Source organism: Cordyceps militaris (genome assembly GCF_000225605.1).
Source record: "Cordyceps militaris CM01 unplaced genomic scaffold CCM_S00006, whole genome shotgun sequence".
In the NCBI taxonomy this organism is placed as follows: Eukaryota; Fungi; Ascomycota; class Sordariomycetes; order Hypocreales; family Cordycipitaceae; genus Cordyceps; species Cordyceps militaris.
Window position 1 is genome coordinate 2,364,031 of NW_006271974.1, and position 13,116 is coordinate 2,377,146.

A 13,116-nucleotide genomic window follows, 5' to 3' on the forward strand; every position below is an offset into this window, starting at 1 on the left:
CAGCGTGTCGGCCAAGTAGTCGATCGGGACCATGCCCATGTCGCTCTCCAGCCCGTCTGGGCGCGTCGGCGTGCGCAGCACCAGCCCCGTCTCGGCCATGCGCACGCACATGTTGACGGTGAAGTTGTCGGCGGGCGTCACGCACCGCGCGGCCGGCGGCGCCGTATGGGCCGGGCAGCGGTAGATGACCACGGGGAAGCCGCGCCGGCCCGCCTCCTCCAGGAGCATCTCCGACACCCAGCGCGTCTTGAAGTAGCCGTGGTCGTTTGTGGCGGGCGGCCGGAACGACGCCACGCTCTGCTCGTCGCGCCACACGACGCCGTCGCCGGACAGGGACGTGCCGCGCCAGGTCTGCACGTGGACGATGCTCCAGGTGGAAATGTAGTGCAGCGCTGTCGGCGCGCCGCCGTGCGACGCGAGCTCAATCATGTCCAGCACGCTCTGCACGTTGCGGGGGCGCAGCTCGTTGTAGGTCGCCAGGAGGGAGACGAAGCCGCCCGTGTGGTAGATGGAATCGACGCTGCGGCCGAGCTTGGCAAACGCATCGCTGGAAAGACCAAACTTTGGCTTGCCTAGTGCGCCCTGGACAATCTCGGTTCGCGTGAGCAGATCCGTCTGGGTGACTCTGTCGTCAAATATTTGGTGCTCGGTAAAGGCAGAGAAGAGATCGCCCAGGTTGAACCGGTCACCCAGGCCCAAGAGGTAGACTTTGGCGTCGCGATGAAGGGCAAGTAAGAACTTGAGCAGATAGTACCCAATGTATCCATCAGCTCCCAAGATGAGAATTCTCTTTGCTGAAGACCCGTTCCGCTGCTCCTTGGCCTCGACGGCGGCGTTGGGCAGGTATCGAGCATCATTCGGGAGTGCGATTTCCGAGTCCCAGTTTACCTCGACCTTGACTGGAAGAGCTGCAGCCGACCCGTCTGTTGCAGAATCGAGGCCAAGTTTCTTGGCGAGACCGGAGGGCGTCGGATTCCGGAAAATGTCAACCAACTTGACCTTGACAGCCAGCTCCTTCTTCAGCGCCTTCTGCAGACGAAGAGCGAGCACGCTTTGGCCACCGAGTTCGAAGAAGTTGTCCGTATCCTGGACGACCTTTTGGCTGGGCAGCTTGAGAATGTCGGAAAAGAGACTCTTGATGGTGTCGAGTGGCCCGGACGCTTCAACTTTGTCGGCTTGTTCTTGTTGTTGCGTCTGCGCGTGAACAGTCTCCATGTGGAAGACAGGGTCCAAGGTCATGCTGTTCAGGCCAACTCGGTCAATCTTACCGCTGACAGTCATCGGAAATGCTGTCATGGGTTGGTAGCAGGCAGGGATCATGTACTTGTTCAGGGTCTTGCTGAGTTCAACATGAAGCTTGGACGCAATTGCTTGGCTGTCAACTCTATGCAGTTCGGATCTGGTGGTCAGGAAAGCAACCAGCTGTCGATCATCCGTCATGTCTGCCGAGGCAGACTGGCCCAGGGTCCGCGCAAGCACGATAGCGCCCGTCAGAGAGCTCGCGATTGCGTCTTGCGCAGCGACACGTCGAATCTCGGCCTCAATCTCCTCCAGATCAATGCGATGGCCCCGCAGCTTGACCTGTTTATCGCCCGAGATGCGACCCTGCAGGTCAATGTTGCCGTTCCGTCGGAACCGCGCCATGTCGCCTGTGCGGTACAGCCGGTCCCAGCCCCTTTCCCGAAACGCGCCGGCCACAAAGCGGTTGGACAGGAAGGCGTCGCTGGAGCGCCCGAGGTAGCCCAGACTGACCTGCGGCCCGCCGACACACAGCTCGCCCGAGACACCGACGGGCACTGGCCGGCCGCGTGAGTTGAGAACATATGTACTGCTGTTCGGAATGGGCCGGCCAATGTCTACGGTCGTCTGGCTCGGCGAGGGGTACGGCACCTTGTACAGCGTATTCTGCGACGTGCTCTCCGATGGCCCGTATTCGTTGAAGACGGTCAGCGACGGCAGGCCGAGATCGTACACGGCTGCGACAAGACGCGGTGGCAGATGCTCCCCGATAAGCGAGATGGCTCGTAGCGTGCGACACTGCTTCAAAATGTCGGAGCAGTTCTCCAGGACCATGGCAAGCTGGGTGGGTGTCATGTACACCATGGTGGCGCCAGCATCGCGAATGAAGCCAGCGAGCTCGTCGACGTCTTGTCTCGCCTCCTTGGTCGCGAGCGCCATTGTGGCGCCCGAGGTCAGCGATCCCCATGTCTGTGCCATGGAAATATCAAAGGATGTGGACGACTGCTGCAGGAAGATATCTGTGTCCCCTAGACAGTGAATCTGCTGGCGACCGCAGAGCATGGCCTCTGTGTTTTCGAATGTCACCATGACGCCCTTGGGCTTGCCCGTGCTTCCCGAGGTGAACACAATATAGCAAACATCATCGGGATTCTGGTTCAGAGGCACAGTAATGGCAGCACCGTCGCTCGCAGTCGCGGCAGCCATGGCAATGAATTGCGCCTGCACAGAGCCGCGCAGACTTGCCACGAGTGAATACAGCTCCGGCCCATGGAGTACAAGTGGCGCACTCGTATTGTCGACCATGTATTCTAGTCTTCCTTGTGCAGCGCTGGGATCCAGCGGAACGTAGACGCATCGCAGAAGAGCAACGGCCAGCATGGAGGCCATGACATCGATGGAGGGGTGGGATAGCACGCCAACCCTATCGCCAGATTGTGCACCAGATACTTGGAGCAAGCGTGCAATACACGTCGCCCTCTCGTTCAGCTCGGTGAATGTGATGGACTGGCCCTCTGAAGTCTGAATGGCAGTGGACAATGGCTGTTGGCGAACAATGTCCGACCAGCGTTCCATAGGCGACTGGCCCATCCAGTCAGCCGAGCTGACCTCCTCCACCCAGCAAACCTCTCGGAGGAACTGAAGCTCCTTGGGGCCACACATCTCCAGCTCTTCCACCGGCTGCCTGAAATCACGCACGGCGCTGCCAATAAACGTCATGAAGTTCTCCAAGAAACGGTTCATGTCAGTGGCGCCGTAAAGATGGGAATCATAGTCTAGAGTGAAACCAAGACCCGTCTTCGGATCTTCCAACACCTCGAACTGAAGTTCACAGGCCGTGGGGACATCGGTGACGTGCACATCTCGAATCTCAAAGTCTACCGAGGTGTAGTTGGGCGACTTGGTGTACATTTGGTAGTTCAGCGCAATCTGGCCCAGAGGAAAGTGGGCAGGAGTGTGGCCCAGATCTAACGCGTCCACAATGGCATCGAACGGCGCCTGGGAGTGAGCCATTGACTCCATGGTCAAGGCCTTGGCTTCCGTCAGAAGCGACTCAAACGAGTCATCAAAGCATCCCTTCCAGAGAAGCGGGATGATGTTGACAAAGAACCCAATGATGCCTTCGAATGCGGGATGAGGACGCTCGCCGTTAATTACCAGCAGCGTGCACTCCTCCTCGGCCGTGTACCGGAACAGCAAGGCCCGGAGCGCGGCGAGGACAAAATGAAACGGCGTGACGCTGACACTACTGCAGATGCGCTTCATTCTCTTCAACGTGGCCGTGTCAATCTTGGAGCGAATAACTCGTCTCTGATGGCTGGCCTTTTCGCCACGAGCCTCGCGCTGCGCAAAGGGTAAAAGCTTGCCAGCGCGGGGTGCGTCGGCCAGACGACTCTTCCACCACGCCAGGTCTACCTGCACCTGGTCCGACTGCAGGTATCCCTCGTGCCAGAGCGTAAAGTCAATGTATGAGAGACTGGGCGCCGACGTCTCCGAGCGGGAACCTGTCCGGGCGTCATCGTAGCAAGCCACGATTTGCTCCATGAAGGACTGCCGACTGGCGCCGTCCACGGTGATGTGGTGAGTAGCGAAGATCCAGGCATAGCGCTCATGCGCGAGCTTCACGAGGCGAGATCGATACACCTCGCCCTTCTCCAGGTCCATAGGCTGGCCGATGAGATTGTACACCTGGTCTTGAACTGCCGTGTCGTCTGCGCCTGGCACACCGGAGATGTCGACATACTCCACATTGGCGGGCACCGAGGCGATGACCTCTTGCTCAACCATGTCATCGCCCTCAAAGTAGCGAGTTCGGAAGATTTCATTGCGGCGAGCAACCTCATGGAATGCTGCATTGACCGCTTCAAGATTCGGCTCACCTTGGATGGAAAGAGTCCAGCCGCAGGTGAGCGCCCCATCCTGCTCCATCACAGTGTCCATGAACCACTGCCGCGTCTGAAATGAAGAAAGAGGAATATGCCTTGGCCGAGACGCCGGCAACAGCAACTCCGAGGCCAGATCCGAGGGCGCCTCTTTGTCTTTGGTCACGTATTTGGTTTGCTCAGTTGTCTTTGGCTTCTCGCTCTCCTGCGTCGCAAACACCTGGCAGACCCTCTCAATGACGGCCCGAATAGTGCCGGACCCGAGAATCTCAAACAAGGCGAGATTGACGCCGAGCTCCTGCGAGAACCACTTCCGAAAGTCCACGGCCGCCAGGGAATCCATGCCGTACGAGGACAGAGGCAGGCCGATGTTGATGTCTGCGCTGGCAATGGAGAGCGACACCGCAATCTTGTCAACAAACGCGTCGGCCAACGCCGCTTGCTTCGCTTCGGGCGTTTTTGCGTCGCGCATCACCGAGCGCACGTCTCTGGCTGTGTCGCATGATCCTCTCAAGGAGGAAGCAGCTTCGAAAAGTCGGCGGAACATGGGCTTGGAGGACCAAAACTCGTCGCGCGAGGAGAAGCTGACGCCGCTGAGAATGTGGTGGTCGCACGTCCCGTCCGCTTCGCCGTCTGGATACTGTGCTAGAATGCCCTGCTCCAGCTGGAAGAAGAGCTGGTCTTCGTTCAAGGCGTTGATGCCAGCATTTTCAAGGGCGTCTTTGATGGAACGCGTTTCGCTGAAAAGATCAATGTTGTTAATGAGCCCGATGCTGAGTGATGCCGCTGGAAAGCCGTGTTGGCGACGCCACGAGACGAAGTCGTCGAGATAGCCATTCGCCACAGAGTACGCGACTTCAGAGGAAACACCAACGATAGGGGCGATGGACGATATGCAAAGAAAAAAGTCCAGGGCACGTGGGATCGTACGCTCATGAATCGTCTGGAGAGCAGTCAAGAACGGCTGCACCGTTGCATGAAGCGTTTTGGCATCAACTTGGCCCAAGGGAAGCGGCTTCGCAGGTAGAGCACCCTGTATGACGCCTCCGACTTTTCCTCGTACCGACTCCAACCATTCGTCAACACCACTTCCTTCATATGTGACGATCGGATGAAGTGCAACCTCAACGCCGCGCTGTCTTAGCCAGGTAATCGCCTGCTCCGGGAACTCTGCGCACTGTGGGTGGACGAGCACGTTGAGTCTGCGCGCACCATTGCGGAAGAGCCATTGCGCCAACACCCACCAGGCATCACCAAACGAACCCGACAGGAGATATGTCTTGTCCGCGTCGAAGAGCGTCGAGTTTGTGCCCAAGGAGCGCTTCACCCTCACAGGAGAGTCATCCGCATACAGCAATACTTGCTGTAATTTTGAACTTGTTTTTAAAGCTTGCATGCCTTCCGTCGCTCGGCTATATGGTAGCTTGTACAGCTCTGTGGCGCTGGTGAAGGAATAGCCTGATATCTCGAGAGCCTTCCAGCCCTGGTGGAAGAGGTCCCGCAACCTAGATGGGTCCCTGGTGAGCTCTCTGTACGACAGATCAAGACAGGACTCGTGGGATGCTGTGCCGACGCTGATCGCATGAGCCTGAGATATGTCCAGATTCCCGCTGTTCATGTCATCCTCGGAGCAGTGCAGGGCCAGTCGCCATGGCCTCGCACATACTACAGCTGCGACAGTCTCAGGAAGCCTCAATTGAGCATCCACGACGATTGAATCTTCAGACAACTGGAATTGTTCCAGAAGTTGGGTGCGGTCGGACTCTCGTCGAACAACGGCAACGAATGCGGCCCCAATAGACTGGAGGAGACAAATGGCCACTTGACCAGCCGGCGCGAAGGCGTCGTAGATGAGGCATTTGTCGCTGCTTTGAACCCTGGAAGTCTCGTAAATGGCGTATGCGGTCTGCAGCAAATGCGATGATATCGGCAGAGCGCGGGCGAGGGATTTTACGTCGAGCGCGAATGCCATGTGCGCCTTGACGCGCAGTCTGGATGCATGTGCAGCCTTGTTTTCCGCTACAACGAGGACTTGCTGCCCGACTTGGAGTCCGGAGCAAGAGCCTGCGAGCGTGATTGTGCCGATGCACGAGGTGATTGCGTCGGCGCGCGAAAGCAGCATGGAGGTCTTGACCTCGACTTCAATCTCATTCTCAGCAATAGGAAGAAGCCGCAGCGAATCACTTGCTTCAAATCCTGCACTTGGTAAATATGGGCTGAAAACATCGGGCGAAAGATGCAGGTATTGGCTGGAAAACAATTCAAGCCTGTCGCTGTGCGAGTACCGGGTATTGAGGGTTTCATCTGCTCCAATACGAGGCAGCCATAGGCACCCATCCCGGATGGCAAGCTCCTCGCCATCAGCAGAGGCTCTGAATGCGTAGTAGATCGCATCTTGAACGTGCGTTGTATCATATTTGCCTGGTACTGTGATAAGTGTCATTTGAAGACCAGGGTTCTCAGCGCGCGCCACTCTCGACACATGGCGCAGAATAGATGAGCCCAAGACATCGCGACTCTGTAGCCAGACAATATTGGCAGATGCAGAGGACAGCAAGGTAAGCAATTTGTCCCAACCTTTTGACTGTTGAGAGTCGAGACCGAAGTTGGGGTCGTCTAGTTCCACCAAAGAAAGAATGTTGCCTCCGGAAAGAATACTCTCGCACAGGTCGGGAAGGGTCGTGGTAGATACCTCGAGCCCATGTAACCGCCTCTTGATAGAGTTGACGACATTTAGAGACTCTTGTGACGGAGACAGCGAAAGAAGCACAGTGAGCGCCGAAGATACTGCGTTTGCAGCAGGAGCTTGCCAAATGGCCAGTTCTCCTTGCCTGAACTTGAGCTCCAGGTTCTGCGACACCATCTGAGGGTCTACCGTGACGACGAAGCTCTCTGGCCCTGTGTAAGCGCTAATGTCGGACGGGGTTCCTTTCCCGATCACTACAAGATCATATGAGCCAGACAGTTCAGCAGCATCCGAGTCCGCCCTGATGTGTACAATGCTGTTGCCAGGATATTGATGCTTGTAGCAATCGATCAGCTCATCGAAACCGCTGATTTCTGGTTCAGTCTCATTGGATCCCAAAAAGCTAAAGACAGGTTTCCATGTCATGCGGAAGAAGGCATCGGCTGGCTGGCCTTGGTCACCCAAGCCAAGAGCAGTAAATTGCACGTCGCACATCTCGATAAGGGGCTCCCTAGAGCCCACAGCACACACATTGATATCGCTCGAGCTGACGCGAGGGTTGAGAATGCTTGTACTCGCATTTGCCCAGTATTTCTGCGTGTTGGTGTCCTTGGCTCGCGGAACCATGGGCGCCAACACGCGAAGCGATCCACACGAGGTAGCACCGTAGGCATCCGTGAGAGCGCGACCAAGTCTAGATTCCAGGGCAGAGAAAATGACGTGAAAGCTGGCGTCTAGAAAGGTTGGGTGTAGAATGCAGCGGTCCAGCTCGGCGTCTCCGGTCCGGACGCTGATGGGGTCAAAGTCGAGCTCGGTGACGCATGCCCCTTGGCCACTTTCAAACGCGCCATTGGCGAGCTTGAAAGAGTTTCCATACTGCAAGCCGAGGGCGTGAAGGCGGTTGTAAAACTTGTCTGCGGGCGTGTGACTCTGCATTTGAAGCTGCATCTCTTCGAACGTGGCCACCGACGTGCTGGACTGGTAAGGAACAGCAGCAATACTGCCAGAACAATTCTGGACAGTCGCGCCGCCCTCGGTGAAGGAGTAGACTGTAAATCGGTACGAGACTTCACCTTCACTGGCGTCTTCATCCAATAAAAGGTCAACCATGATTTCGACACCAGCCTCCGTATCAGGAATCGCCAGCGCAGACTTGATTCGCACATTGGACAAAACAATGTCGACACCGACCTTGGAAGGAGTCGTGCGTATGAGCGCCTCAATGGCCAGGGTAAAGTAGCCAGCAGCGGGAAACAACACGCTGCCGTCAATCGCGTGGTCTCTGAGCCAAGGCAGCTCCGAGAGACGAATGTAGTTTCGCCAGCGAGGATTGCTGGACGGGGTGCCAGGCACGGGCGCTCCCAGGAGGGTGTGGCGATAGGGGCGCTGCCTGTACTCTTTGTTCCATCGTGTTTCGGACCAGAAAGATTTGTGATGCCAGGCATACGTCGGTGTGTCTTCAAGACGGGTCCCTCGCACCTCGGTCGTGATGCGGCCATCGCTGCCGGATACGTGCTCGCTGTTGACGGCAACCAGGTCCACCGGGTACCCCAAAGAGACGAGCTGACCAGCGCAGGCCAGCAAGCTCTCGTACGCGGGCACTTTCCTATCGAGGGCTCCAATATATGGAATGTCCGTCTCGATACCTAGCGACTTGAGTGTCTGCTTGACAGGTCCCTTGAGCGCAGGATGAGGTCCGATTTCCACCATGACATCCACGGCGAGCTGATCGTCCTCGCCAAACACCATGCCGACGACAGCATCCGAGAACCGCACCCGCCCCGTCATGTTGTCCGACCAGTACACGCCATCCATGCGCCTCGCACTGGAGTCCCGCCCCGTGACGCTCGAGAACATGGGAACACGAGCATCCTTGGGCGCGAACCCAGCAGTCGCGGCCAGCGCTTGCTGGAAGCCCGGCGCCAGCGGCCGCATGTGGTGCGAGTGAAACGCCTGCTCGACCTGCAGCAGCCGCGCAAAGACCCTGCGGGCGTCCAGCCGCGCCTTGATCTCCATAATGGCATCCGTGTCGCCGCTCAGCGTGATGCTCGCGGGGCTGTTGACCGCCGCGATGCCCGCGCGGCCGGCAAACGGAGCGAGCTCGAGCCCGGCCTCGGCCTCGGTCAGGCCGACGGCCATCATCGATCCGGCGTGGCGGCCCTTGGACATGTACAGCCCGCGGTAGTAGGCGCAGACAATGGAGTCGCGGCGGCTCAGGATGCCCGCCGCGTACGCCGCCGCGATCTCCCCCGACGAGTGGCCGATGACGGCGGCCGGCGCGACGCCCCAGGCCCGCAGCGTGTCGACCAGCGCGATCTGCAGCGCCGTGCACAGCGGCTGCGAGAACTCGCTCTGCGACAGGCGCGACTCGTCCGCGGCCTGGAGCATCTCGTCGACGATGGACCAGCGCGGCGCGTCGGGCAGTGTCTGTAGCGCAGCCTCGCACTCGAGCAGAACGCTTTTGAAGAACGGGCTCTCTTCGATGAGTTGCCGGCCCATGGCATACCACTGCGCGCCCTGGCCGGTGAAGACGAAGCCGAGCCGCGGCGCCGGGCCTGCCTGCTTCCAGCTGGCGAGAGGGCTCGGCGTTGTAGTACCGGTGCGCATGGATGGCAAATCACGACCAATGGCAAATGAGCGAAAGCGATGGAGGCTGCGTCGAGTGCTGTACGTATGCACCAGATCCTGGACGGGAGTTTTGGGGTTCTGGTGCATGTAGTCGGCCAGTTTCTGCTGCAGCAACTTGCCGGCATTTTCGGAATGCGAAGAAAGAGGCAGCAGATACGGTCGTGTTGATGTAATTTGGGGGTCTGCATCTCGCGATACGGGTTGTCGGACATCTGTGTAGTTTTCCAGCACAACGTGAGCGTTGGCGCCGCCAAAGCCAAACGAGTTGATACTCGCACGACGAATTCCGTTCTCAGGATTCCAAGCCACAGTTTCCGTCGGCACCTGTATTTTCAGCTTTGCAAAGTCAATGTTGGGATTTGGTGTCTCGAAATGCATATTGGGCAGAATCTTGCCCCGTTCGACACTCAGCATGGCCTTGATCACACCCGCCAAACCAGAGGCCCCCTCCAGATGGCCAATATTTGTCTTTATCGAGCCCACGTACAGCGGCTCGTCCCGTCCCGCGGCAAACACCTCGCCGATGGAGAGTGCCTCGCGCGGGTCGCCGGCTTGCGTGCCGGTGCCGTGGGCCTCGAAGAAGCCCGTGTCCCGCGGATCCAGGCCAGCACGGGCGTAGACGTCCTGAACCAGGCGCGCCTGGGCCTTGTGATTCGGCAGTGTCATGCCTTCTTTGATGCCGTCGTGGTTTGTGCCCGTGCCTCGGATCACGGCCCGGATGCGGTCGCCGTTGCGCTCGGCCGCACGCTGCCGCTTGAGCACCACGGCGCACACGCCGTCGCCGCGGACATAGCCGGAGCCGCGGGCGTCAAAGTGGCGGCAGCGGCCGTCGGTCGAGAGCATGCCGAACTCGGCCATGGTGATGAAGATGGTGGGGTCAAAGTGCAGCGCCGTGCCGCAGATGATGGCCATGTCCGACTCGCCGCTCTGGAGGCTCTGCGCGGCGAGATGCAGCGCCGTAAGCGAGGAGGAGCAGGCCGTGTCGACCTGCACGCTCGGTCCGTGCAGGTCGAAGACGTAGGAGATGCGGTTCGCCAGGATGGCATTGGCGTCTGTGCCGGTGACGGTGTACTTGGGGTACTGGGCCAGGTCGCGGTTCGTCATGGACTGGTAGTCGTATGTAAAGGAGCCGGCGAACACGGCCGTCTTGGTGCCCCGGATCTCGTCCAAGGTGAGGCCGGCTAGTGGGACAGGGTCAGCGTGTGCCTTCCGGACTCCGGGAGTGGAGCGGCTCGCAGCACTTGTTATCTGTGTGATGCATCACTACGTACCGTTTTCAAGGGCCTCGTAGACCACTTCAAGCAGCAGTCTTTGCTGCGGGTCCATGGCCTCGGCCTCTTTGCCGGAAATGTTGAAAAAGGCGGCGTCAAAGTAGTCCAGAGGCTGCTCAAGGTAATATCCCAACGTGGCATTGCTCTTGGCTCATGTCAGTATAAGTGCAACTAGGTTGAACCTGCCAGGATGCAGACTGACAGTGCCTTTATTCGCTCCGTCGGGATGGTAAAATGCATCGGCGTTATACCGATTTGAGGGCATCTTTCTTTGGACATCTCGTTTCGAATCCAGCAAGTCCCAGAGCTCATGCAAGTTTGTCGCGCCAGGCACGCGGCATGCGGCACCCACAATGACACTGGGGTCCTGCACAGCAGACGACTTCTCCATGCCGCTCATTCTGATTGCCACGTTGTTGATAAAGATAAAGATGGACAAGGTAAGTTTGATAGCTTTGTGGTTCAATCGGATGTGGCTTGTGAGGCAGGGGCATAGATATCTACCCGGCCGATACCCTTACCCCAATGACTTTATATTCAGCGCAGTCGATTTTTTAAATTTTTTAGTTCTCGATTCTTTAACTTCAGCTGTTCCGTCGCTCCTCCCAGCCTCTCTCACTTCTCCAAGATAAGACGTAACTCATTCACATGCTTCTCGCACAGCAGCCCGATCGAGGCACCGCGCCAGAATTCAACATCATCACCCATGAGAATGATGCAAGAACCGACCGACTAGATCAACGGACCCTCTGCGGCTGAAGCAAACTGTAGTAATGCTTCTTTCAAGAAGCAACGGCTACTTCTTTTGGTAATCAATGTCACCATTCCAAGCAGCAACAGTCGGGCCAGAACGGCTGGACAGTATGCGGCCTTATGGCATGGACGGTCCCGGGCGGCGTGCAAATGCATCTGACGACTAGCGCTGATGCGAATTCCGGACGGCAGACCGGCAACGGTGTCACAAATCGTACATTCATGGCTCCGAACGCAACACCACGCTTGGGGCTCGGCACCAATCACATCGACACCGTGGACCGATCGCACCTCAGCTGCACCACTGATTCGTCGTCGGAAGCAGGGGAAACGGGCAGCCCCGCGATGGTCGACTGCGCCAAGCCACGTCGACGATCTCCGTGAGTTTTTTCTTGTTGGATCATTGTATTAGTGGTCAATGGGGCGCAGAGGCACCCGTCTGACACTGCATCTGCCGCCCATTCGTCGGCATCTATGCTCAATGGGGAAAGAACGCGATCTGAATAAAATCTTTTCACCTTGGCCGTCCGGCAGGCAACTTTATACATGGCGAAATACGGCCACTTGTGTACTGACGAGTCCAAGGCACATGTCAATCACGTCATGGATGGTCCAGAAATTAGCTGTTCATCATCTTGGTAGTGGCGTAGCTTGATGGGCGCCGACGGCAATATTTTGCCGTGCGTGGATCTGTTCTTATTCCCCTTGACCATAATCATAGCATCATTTTGTAAACGAACGTCAAGGTTACGTTATGCTTGTTTTTCAAAAGCTTGTGCTTGTCTTTATTGCTCTAGTGTGTCCTTTTTGTCCGTCTAACAAGCTTCATCATCCTCACCACACGAAGCTCGCACCAAAGTATCCCCTCTGCAATGTCCAAGCCAGTTGTCCTCTGCCTTCACGGCCGCGGTGCCAATGCAGAAATCTTTGAAATCCAGAGTATGCCACTCGTTCGTCATCTCGAGCGCCGCTTCGAATGCCTGTTCGTCGACGCCCCCAACGAATGCGACGCCGGCCCCAACATCCTGCCGATATTCGAAGACGAGGCCCCCTTTTACTCCTGGCTCGGGAGTGGTTCCTCTCCCAAGAACGCTTCTCACTATGAAGCCATCGAGGAAAGCATTCGCCTGCTAAACGACCTGGAGTCGTCCACGCCCAACATCGTGGGCATCCTGGGCTTCTCGCAAGGCGCGGCGGTGGGTCTCGGCCTCTTGCTCCGTGATCAGCGCCGGCGCATCATGGGGCTGCCGTGTGTGGGCTACGAGTTTGGCGTCTTCGCGGGCGAGGTCCGTCTCCCGGTGCTTCTTGACTATGTGGACTCGGGCGCAAGTACGCCGTCCATCGACACCGATTATAGCCGACCGATCCTCGGGTTAACAACGCCGACTCTGCATGCGACAGGGCGGCTGGATCATCTGGCTGCCAATGGCAGGAAACTCACCAAGTCGGAAATTGGAACAAACGCAACATTCTTGGCTTACGAAGGCGGCCATGAGATGCCCCGAAACGCAAAGGACACGCAATTCGTCTCGCAGTGGATAGATGCATTGATGAATAGGCGGAAGGGCACGCTAAAATGAGTCGTCCTTTTTTTATGAATGTTGAGTAACGAAATTATTTAGATGGAGTTAAAAACGCCGAGGCCGAGTTAGTATCA

General features: G+C 57.5%; 2 protein-coding genes across 2 annotated transcripts in view; one reads left to right on the plus strand and one right to left on the minus strand.

The window, feature by feature from the left end:
- Positions 1-11,106, minus strand: part of CCM_08018 (polyketide synthase, putative) — a gene marked incomplete at both ends in the record, with an annotated part of 11,479 nt that extends 373 nt beyond the window's left edge. The window contains 3 exons of the mRNA XM_006673157.1: positions 31-10,616; positions 10,707-10,851; positions 10,909-11,106. Coding sequence (XP_006673220.1) covers positions 31-10,616; positions 10,707-10,851; positions 10,909-11,106 — 10,929 coding nt within the window. The remainder of the gene's footprint in view (positions 1-30; positions 10,617-10,706; positions 10,852-10,908) is intronic.
- A 1,225-nt stretch (positions 11,107-12,331) lies between these two features.
- On the plus strand, positions 12,332-13,039 carry CCM_08019 (citrinin biosynthesis oxidoreductase CtnB; the record flags this gene model as incomplete). Its single annotated transcript, XM_006673158.1, has 1 exon — positions 12,332-13,039. The coding sequence occupies one exon, from the start codon at positions 12,332-12,334 to the stop codon at positions 13,037-13,039; it is 708 nt and encodes a 235-aa protein (XP_006673221.1).
- Between the last annotated feature and the right edge of the window lie 77 nt (positions 13,040-13,116).